This window comes from Citrus sinensis, chromosome 8 (genome assembly GCF_022201045.2).
Source record: "Citrus sinensis cultivar Valencia sweet orange chromosome 8, DVS_A1.0, whole genome shotgun sequence".
NCBI lineage: Eukaryota > Viridiplantae > Streptophyta > Magnoliopsida > Sapindales > Rutaceae > Citrus > Citrus sinensis.
In genome coordinates, this window is record NC_068563.1 from 15,951,892 (window position 1) to 15,962,255 (window position 10,364).

The following is a 10,364-nucleotide window of genomic DNA, read 5'->3' on the forward strand; positions in this document are numbered from 1 at the left end:
CCGGAGGAGACCAAGGAACTTCAAAGGTAGGTTAATGAATTGATGGAAAAAGGGTACGTGAGAGGAAGCATGAGTCCATGTGCAGTTCCTGTTTTATTAGTTCCTAAGAAGGATGGGACGTGGAGGATGTGTGTTGACTATCGAGCTATCAACAACATAATGGTAAAGTATTGACATCTCATTCCTAGGCTAGATGACATGCTTGATGAATTACATGGGTCTTGTGTATTTTCAAAATTTGATTTGAAAAGTAGATATCATCAGATTAGAATGAAAGAAGAAGATGAATGAAAAACTGCTTTTAAAACAAAATATGGTTTGTATGAATGGTTTGTCATGCCTTTTGGTCTAACTAATGCCCCGAGCACTTTTATGAGACTTATGAATCATGTCTTGCGAGATTTTATTGGCAAGTTTGTTGTTATTTATTTTAATGATATCTTCATTTATGGCAAAAACGTAAACGATCATATAGTACATTTGAAATCTGTTTTAGATGTGCTTAGAAAAGAAAAGTTGTTTGCTAACCTGAAGAAGTGTACTTTTTGCACTGACAAACTTGTGTTTCTAGGATTTATTGTGAGTGCACATGGTATGCAGGTTGATGAGGAAAAAGTACGTGCAATCCAAGAGTGGCCGAGTCCCACAAGTGTAAGTAATGTGAGAAGCTTTCATGGGCTTGCTAGCTTCTATCGACGATTTGTGAAAGACTTTAGCACATTAGCCGCATCGCTTACTGAAGTAATAAAAAAAGATGTTGGATTCAAGTGGGGAGAAGCGCAAGAGAAGACATTTTAAATAATCAAGCAAAAGCTGATCAATGCTCCTTTATTGTCTTTGCCTAACTTTAATAGAACATTTGAAATTGAATACGATGCCTTAGTATTGGTATTGGCGCAATCCTAATACAGGAAGGATGACAAATTGCTTACTTTAGTGAAAAGTTGAGTGGGACATCCTTAAACTACCCCACTTGTGATAAGGAGTTGTATATGTTGGTTCGAGAGTTAGAAATGTGGCACCACTACCTACGGCCTAAGGAGTTCGTGATTCACACCGATCATGAGTCCTTGAAACACCTTAAAGGCCAACACAAGCTGAACAAGAGACGTGCTTGATGGGTAGAATTCATTGAGACATTTCCATATGTCATTCGTTACAAGTAAGGTAAGGAAAACATTATTGCAGGTGCGCTTTCCCGCATGTATGTTTTAATCTCAACACTTAATACTAAACTACTTGGTTTTGAATATATTAAGGAATTGTATGCTGATGACCATGATTTTAGTGTTGAATACCAAGCTTGTGAAAACACCGTAGTCGGTAAATACTTTAGGCATGATGGCTATTTATTTCGGGAGAATAAACTGTGTGTGCCTAACTGTTCTTTGAGAGATTTGTTAGTGAGAGAATCCCATAGAGGAGGGTTAATGGAGCATTTTTGAATTGTAAAGACTCTAGCAGTTTTACAGGAACACTTCTATTGGCCATATATGAAACGAAATGTTGAAAGACATTGTGGTAGATGTGTCACTTGTAGGCAAGCCAAATCGAAAGTGCAACCTTATGGCTTATACACCCCTTTGTCAATACCTAGTGCACCTTGAACTGATATTTCAATGGATTTTGTGCTAGGTTTACCGAGTTCTAGACAAGGGAAAGACTCAATTTTTGTGGTTGTAGCTAGATTTTCAAAGATGACACATTTTATTCCATGCCACAAAATGGATGATGCTTCTAATGTTGCTGACCTATTCTTTAGGGAGATTGTGAGGTTACATGGTATGCCCAGGACAATTGTTTCTGATAGGGATGCTAAGTTTTTAAGTTACTTTTGGAAAACCTTATGGGCTAAGTTAGGAACTAAATTGTTGTTTTCAACTACTTGTCATCCTCAAACTGATGGTCAAACAGAAGTTGTGAATAGAACTTTATCTACTCTGTTGCGAGCTATCATTAAAAAGATTATCAAAACTAGGGAAGATTGTTTACCACTTGTTGAGTTTGCTTATAATCGTTCCGTTCATTCTGCTACTAAGTATTTATCGTTTGAAATTATTTATGATTTTAATCCTTTAACCCCATTGGATTTAACTCCATTACCTGTTTATGAGTGTGTTAACTTAGATGGCAAGAAAAATACTGAAATTGTTAAACAGATACACGAGAGGGCGAAGTTAAACATTGAACGGAGAACTGAGCAATATGCTAAACAAGCCAACAAAGGGACATAAGCTAGTCTTTGAGCCCGATGATTGGGTGTGGTTACACATGCGCAAGGAACGATTTCCAGAACGAAGGAAATCTAAGTTATTACCTCGAGGGGATGACCCTTTTCAAGTTTTGGAACAGATCAATGACAATGCATACAAACTGGATTTGCCTAGTGAGTACAATGTAAGTGCTACTTTTAATGTTTCTGATTTGAGTCCTTTTGATGTAGGTGTTGATTTGAGGACAAATCCTCTTCATGAGGAGGGGAATGATGAGATTAAGGATAAAACTATCACAAGCATATGGGATGAGGCATATTCAGATCCTATTCAAGTTCCCGTCGGACCCGTTACAAGAGCTTGAGCAAATAAATTCAAAGAAGCGCTTAATGGATTGATTCAAGCAACTTGGGCTCAATCAAATTCGTGGAGACCCATTGAAGGAATCGCGCATGATAAATGTATAATTCAGGCTGTTGAAGTTTCCAAAAAGTCACTTCCATGAAATAGGGAGTTGGCTTGCACATTATGGCGGGAAAATATATTATTTTCCTTTTTCAGATACTTTCCCGTTTCTTGAGGAGGCTATTAGGGGAAAAAATCAATTATTTCTATTTTAAATGCCTAGTTTCCATTTAATTGATGTAAGGCATTTAAGCCAATTAGGATCCTGATTTGATTTAGATTCTTTCCTATTTACTTAGATTAGGATTATGATTTGGTTTAAATTCTTTCCTATTTACTTAGATTAGGATTCTGATTTGATTTAAATTCTTTCCTATTAGAGAAGATTCAGATTTGATTTTTGAGTTAGGATTTATTTTCAAAAATTCTTGTAACCAACCCTATATAAAGTACTCATATTCAATAAACATGAAAGAAGTTTTTTTTTTATGCAATTTGTGAGAGAGTTAATTTTCTTTGGTTCTTTACGAACTGTTTGAACTTCTCGGATATCCGTGGCGTTCAAACTCTTGACTTATAAATAAGACAATCCCTATCTGATTGTGGCGTCTTCACATACCAAGGTTCGTACTTTCAATAAGCATTGGGTCGAGGTTCCATTCCATTCCTGATTTAGATTCGATCTTGAGAACTAAATTGATTAGGGTCGTGTCAGTTCTTGACGGGGTTCATTTCAAACTCTGTTGGTGTATGCTAAACATGTGTTTTAATACTCAAAAGTTTTCATAAAATTCCATTAGTATTGAAATTATTAAAATAACCAAAATTAAAATCAATTTATTTTAATTTATATTTTATTTTAAATAAAAATGCAATTACCCACTTGAAAGAAATTTTCTTTTAAAATTTATTTTACCCTTCATCCCATTTCATAAATTATATTTATTTCTCTATTTATTTTTGTCATAAGTGAGTGTAGAAATATGAGTTGTGTAATAACTGATTTGATCTAGGACAGTCCTAATAAACTTCAGTATTATTTTAATTGCAATATATATACACAATAGTGTTAGAAAAAATTTTAATTTAACTAATTTCACCACACTAACATCTTCAAAGAATGATAAATCTAAGTCATATCCATTATTATAGTAGGTAAGATCTCTCAGAAAAATATACAATAAAAAAGTATGGCCACCCACCAATGACATATAGTGAACAGAGTGCGTATGGAGGGTTTTTTACTTAAATATACCTCATTTGTCCTTAAATACCAAATCTATACCCTATTACATACATATCCCTCATGAAGGTGGAAAAAGTCAAAAATACCCTTAAAACAAATCATGAATCTACACCATTTTCTTCCTCTCATGGTTTCTTTCTCTCACTATTCTTTTCTCGTGGTTTTCTCTTCTCACCATTTTTTCCTTTCTAAAGGTTGCATTCTCTCTCACCAATTCATTTCTTACCTCCAATCCAAGGTTTTTGATAAAAGTAAACCATTCAAAAGGTGCATTGTTAAGTGGTGGATAAGTTATGTTTGAAATGCAACCTTTTTTTATGTTTAGGGTTTGATTGATTTCATTAAAAGTATAATTGCTAATAATTTATGAGTTTTAATAATACATTATTTATTTTTGTGCTTACACACACACATTATTGCATAAAATGCAGGGATTTAAGACTCAATTTAAGTTATGAGTGATTGAAAAATCAGTTTAGGAAGAAGTCGAGCACGAAGTTAGGTAAGTTGAGAATTTAGTCGAGTAAGAAGTAAAGGAGATAAGTAAGTCGAGTATCTGGTCGAGTAGGAAGTCAAGTAAGTATATTAAATGAGTTGAGTATTAAGTGAATTAATTTTTAAAATAAATTGAGTAAAAGTCGAGTAAAGTTTTTGAACAAGTCAAGTAATAGTTATGTAATTTTTTAAAAGATCAAGTACGAAGTCGGGTAAGTCTAGTATTTAGTCGAGTAAGAAGTGAAGGATATGAGTAAATTGAGTAGGAAGTCGAGTAAGTACATTGAATAAGTCGAGTAGTAGTAATTTTGAAAATAAATTGAGTCAAGTATTAATAATTTTTAAAATAAATTGAGTAAAAGTCTAGTAATTATTTTGAGCAAGTTGAATAACAATTATATTATTTTATAAAGAAGTCGAGTTTGAAGTTGGGTAAGTCGGGCAGTTAGTCAAGTAAGAAGTGAAATAAGTGAGTTGAGTAAGTCAAGTATCTAGTCAAGTAAAAAGTCGAGTAAGTAGATTGAATGAGTTGAGTAGTAAGTCGAGAAAAAGCCGAGTAATTTTTTAAACAAGTCGTGTGAGTATATTGAATGAGTCAAGTAAGTTTTTGAACACGTCGAGTAAGAGTTTGATATAATGTTGAGTAAGCTGTAAGAAGTCATTTGATCTAGTCAAGTAAGTATATTGAATGAGTCAAGTATTAAGTCAAGTAATATTTAAAACAAATCAAGTAAAAGTCGAGTAATTTTTTTGAACAAGTCGAGTAACAGTTATGTTATTTTTTAAAGAAGTTGAGTACGAAGTGGAGTAAGTCGAGCATTTAGTTGAGTAAGAAGTGAAGTAATGGAGTTGAATAAGTCGAGTATTTAGTTAAATAGGAAGTCGAGTCAGTATGTTGAATAAATCGAGTAATTTTTTAAACAAATCGAGTAAACGCCAAATATTATTTTTTTACTTCTTTTGATCTCGCTCGACTTTGTGATTTAAAGAATCAGTTTTGTTTTGTTATGATTTTATTGAGGTTATTGTTATACTTTCCTCGATTTTTTTTAAGTATATATATGTAAAATTAAAAATTTTAATGGTTTAAGGTATATTTTAGGTATTTTAGGGGAAATGGGGTATACCCCACGCAATTCCCTCGCATAATGGATGGGTGGATAACCAGGTTACGCCTTTTATCACCTCGCACTTTGCCACCTCTACTTATCGCTTAATACAGCATTCTCATAATCACTCCACAATTCTAGAACACAATTTGTATTAGTTACCTCAGCAAGTAACTGCATGTAGAACTTTGAAGCGAATTCTCAGAGTGGTCGTTTTCAAAAATTAATATATAATAAGAATCTCAATGTTCTCGGTTTCATCTGTTGTGAACTCAACTTTCGATACAGAAACTATTCCTGCGATCATTTTGGAAGTACATCTGTCATGTATTTCCAATTTGGTTTAGATCCAAGCCACTTGTTACAAAGCATGTACAAGGAGTAAGCAAACAGCAGATAACATCAAGTAATGAAAGCCAAAACATGCTCTATACCATAAATAAACGTGGAGTATTTAGCAATTGACCATCTCTAAGGTTATAGAATCGTTTCTTTATAATCCTAAAGCATATATTGCACAGCCAGACAATATCCGCAGGGTACAACTTATTTTGGTCAATCAAACTGCTGCCGGAGCTGCATCTCTGTTTCACTTTTCCAAGTAGCATGAGATGATTGTCCCTTCATCCTTTTACTCTTCTCCCTATCTTTTATGATAGAGCCCTTCTTCTTGGACTCATTGCTTATGTCTGCAGGAGGGCGATCACTGCATACTGGGCAAACCATCCCACGTGTATTTGAAAAGGTCTTTGGTATTCCACACTGCAAGCACATCCTACAAAGAGGAAATTACATGTTACAAGATAAACTTCAAATGAGCTTAACCCCAATGTACAAGACAGTACAGATATAAAATAAACTGAAACATTATTTATTTAAATTAGTCCTGAGGGAGCAGGACATGAGAACATAAATTTATTTAGTCATCAGAGTGATAGTGAACTCCAGGACCCACATGAAAGGCCAAAAAGACATCCATGCTCATAAAATGTAAAACGTACTAATTTATTGCTCAAGATTCTGGGATTTTCATGGGTCCACACAAACTGGAAGCCTAGTAAAATTGTTAAATTCTCTCTCTCAAGTTTGTCAGCACCCACCTAGTACATAATTTGCAAGTTTAATTCTACTCAGGGATTTGTAAATGCAAGAATAGATCCAACAACTGTTTGTCACAATTCAGACCTTGCATGAATTCTCCGCAACTGAAGATAAAAATTTCACCATCTTACGTATGCATTTAAATAAGGAAATTACACCTGAGAAGCTCTGCAGCATCTTCTGCATTGGGATTGGTTGCAGTCGCCACACGCTTGACTCCTTGTGTTGTGCTTGAAACTGAGGCTGGAGGCTGGTCACCCTCCATATCACTTCTCACTCGGTCATGGATTCCAACAAGTTGAGCCTTGGCCTCCATCACAGCACCTAAGACAATTAGAACCAAATCAAAAGGAGTTGACATCAAGTCAAAGACAAAACCCTAATTTTAAGCCCTTGGAAATGCAATCAACATCCAACTCCTCAATCCTAAAAGTCTATTGTGTATTTACAGTTAGCAATAAGACAGACATCCATAGAAGCCAAATTTTAAGCTATTGCAAGCGCAACCACCAACTCCTTAATCCTAGAAATCTATGGAAGTCTAATATTAGCTGTGTGTACTTACAGTTTAATATATAGCAGCGAAGAAGAGCAGTAGTTTTCATACAGGAAAAGATTTGATACATTAAAGGCAGTTGTCACAAAAAGAAGATTTAAATAGCATTTATTGAATAATGCACCAGTATTTTCCAGAGAACTCTGTCAGGATTGAAATGCTTGTTTTTGCTTTTTTCTTTCTAAACATACATGGGACCAAATATAAATAAATTAAACTGATGCAACATGCATAAGCATAACTGATATCTGGAGGACTGGTCATATAGGTGACACCTTATCAAGCTTTACACATTTAAGGGTTTAAAAGGAATTTGGAAATAAGACTAAAGATCATGGCAAAAAATGTACATTATAGGTTCTCATAACTGATCCTGCATGTTAGTTAAAGTGCGGGATCCCAATTGGATCTTAAAATCTGCACATGGTGGATTCTACCGTGCGCAGATTTTAAAATAAAAAAGTAATAGGCCGTTGGATTTCAAATCCAAGGGCCCAAACTGGGATCCCGTACTATGGTTATATATAGATAACAAAAAGTTAAATTTATAAGCTCAGAAGCAGAAAGTTAAAATCTAAAAATTGATATAAACTAATAAGAAAGATGGTAAGCTGGTGACAATGGCTTATAAAAAGCTAACTACAATTGCTTTAATATCCCTAAAATCTCAGACCTTTGTCAAACATAGCATATAGATCCTTACCATCCGTTCAAGTGGACTCATGGGTGCATTTTTCTCTAAGTTCAGTTGCTTTGAATTGATCCCACAAGCAAGGTCCCAACCAAAAAAAAAAAAATTGTCAATAGTTTCAACATCCCTAGTACAATTTCTTCAACTCCTTTCTAGCAATCTGATTGTTTCTAATGGCAAGTATAACCCCAACCAAAATCATTAATGAGCCCATACACTGGCAACTAGTTTTGCTACATTTTTAACATCATATTGTGACAAGATATAAATGCCCATTCGATTGTTGATCAGCTTGTTTCTCAAAATCTTCTATTCTTCCACAAACCTGTCCAATAACTTCAAACGAGAAAACTTAAGATGTCACTAATTTGTGAATCTAGTGGCAACTTAATAAAGAAGCATTTGAGTGGATTATATGTTAGTCATGGAAGTCCCTTCCAATGCATTCATATAAATAAATGCTCAACACACAACCTATATGAAATCATATTTTTCTAGCGTAAAGCCTTCCAGTGCATTCATATAAATAAATGCTCATCACACAGCCTATATGAGAGCATACTCTAGCATAATAGCTAAGGCAATTTGAACATAATAAAGATGGTATTATAACTTCTTTTCAACTCTTCAAAACCTGTTATTTAGATAGTGATCAACATTAGCAGCAGAAATCAAGATATTTGCGACTTTATTGGACTCGCAATCTTATGTTTTACGAGAAAACTTAAACTCTTTAAGAAAAGTGTTCTAAAGTGCAGGACTTTACCATAAATGCTTATGAGAAAACTCAAACACCTCAATTTTTGTTTTGTGATGATTAATAAACAATGAACTTTGGATAAGCCAAATCGGATTGCCAGTTATGAACTGCTCATATCATAAGAGCATGAAACACCACACCAAGGGCTGATGCATTTAGCAAATGTCAATCTATCAGTGAAACACTAAAATAACCTAATTAGTTGAGAAAATATCTTATTCCACCAAATGAAGTATCTTTTTTTTTTTTTTTTTTGTGGACAAGAAACTATAAATTATATTAATGATGAAGAATCATTACAAGGAGTGGACCAACCGTCCACTGAGAAAGCAAAATAATGAACACTTTTCTACACTAAACAAAATATGCCAGTCCCGCCAATCCCCCTCTACAATACCAGACCAACCTAGACACCTATCTCAAAACACTATCCCAGCTTAGATGAATGAATTAAAAAGATGAATCTTGGAACTCTTTACAAACTGAAGCCCAAAGCAAAGCTAGAAGACAGATTCTATCCTACAACTCAATATTATCTGCTTGTTTCCTTAAAAAATAAGAAGATCTCTTTCCTGCCACATTACCCAAAACAGAGCTGCCACAGCACAGATCCAAAGAGTTTTTGCCTTTTTTTTTTTTTTTCTTTTTCGAGTTTTGGCCATTTTTCTTTTACCAAAAACATAGGTATTCTCCATAAGAATAGAGTGACAAGAAGGATTGTTCAAAAAGAAAGTATTCTTTATACTTCAGATAATACTAAGACTTTATGCTATTATTTGTACACTAGAATTAGCTTCCTTTTCAACTAGTTATAATAAGAAATCAGATTAGCATCTGCAATTTCCTTTGACCAAATGAAAGAATTTGACAATTACCAGCTGGTAACTCTTTCTTATTCTTGCGATTCCTGCGCCTGCTTTGCTGAGAATTGACATCAATTGAGGAAGCCTTTACCTCGAGAGAATTGTTAAGAAACCGTGGAGGTCCTGAAATCTCTCGTAACCAAAAGCCAACCAATATCAGACGCTAATTCAATTCAGCTAATTATTATTATTATTTTAAAAAGAAATGAAAAGAAAACAAGTAAGAATAAACCCTACTTGAGAGAAAACGTCGAAGGCGGAGGGAAGGCCAGAATCAACGGAGTTTCTAGGGAGGTCATAGCGGACGGTACGCTTAGCTGCGGCGGAGGCATTTGCTTCGTCGTCTGAAGAGCTCTGATAATGGATTTGTTCATCGTCCTCTTCTTCTTTTTCTTCTCCAGCAGAAGAATAGTCTTGGATAAGCGACAAGCTCATCATCCCTTCTCCCAGCTTGTTTCCGCTTGCTTGAATTCGGCTCGGCAATTTCTAAGTTGCTACATTTGACATTAGGGCCTTCTTAGTTTATGGGGGTAATGGGCTGGACAGGTTCAGGCCTCGGCCTTTAAGGAAAAAAAAAAAAATTAAGGATCGAACGAGTCTAGCATTTAGCACCCTCAAAAGTCCTTATCAAACCTTTTATCACGTTTACGATTTTACCCTAACGAAAATTAGAGTAGACGACAAAGACAAGTTTGTTCCAATCGTCTATGCAATAAATATATATATATTTTTTAACGTTATGCAACTAGACGTCATAAACACAAAAACAACAACAATAATAAAATAAAATAAATAAAAAATCAATAGATTGTTTGATTTATTCTAAGTATGGCTGACATGATAAATTGAGTTATTAGAAATTTAAAGAATGATAAACTCACACTAATTATTCATTCCCTCATTTTAACAATGGTGGTGGATTTTA

General features: G+C 34.4%; 1 protein-coding gene across 1 annotated transcript; it reads right to left on the minus strand.

Annotated features, from left to right (window-relative positions):
- Positions 1 to 5,878: 5,878 nt before the first annotated feature.
- On the minus strand, positions 5,879 to 9,939 carry LOC102625538 (uncharacterized). The gene is made up of 4 exons (XM_006478507.4): positions 9,677 to 9,939; positions 9,452 to 9,569; positions 6,728 to 6,893; positions 5,879 to 6,243 (listed from the first exon to the last, which is right to left on the minus strand). Exons 1-4 carry the CDS (start codon positions 9,875 to 9,877, stop codon positions 6,024 to 6,026), a joined length of 705 nt encoding a protein of 234 aa, XP_006478570.2. The 5' UTR covers positions 9,878 to 9,939; the 3' UTR covers positions 5,879 to 6,023.
- Between the last annotated feature and the right edge of the window lie 425 nt (positions 9,940 to 10,364).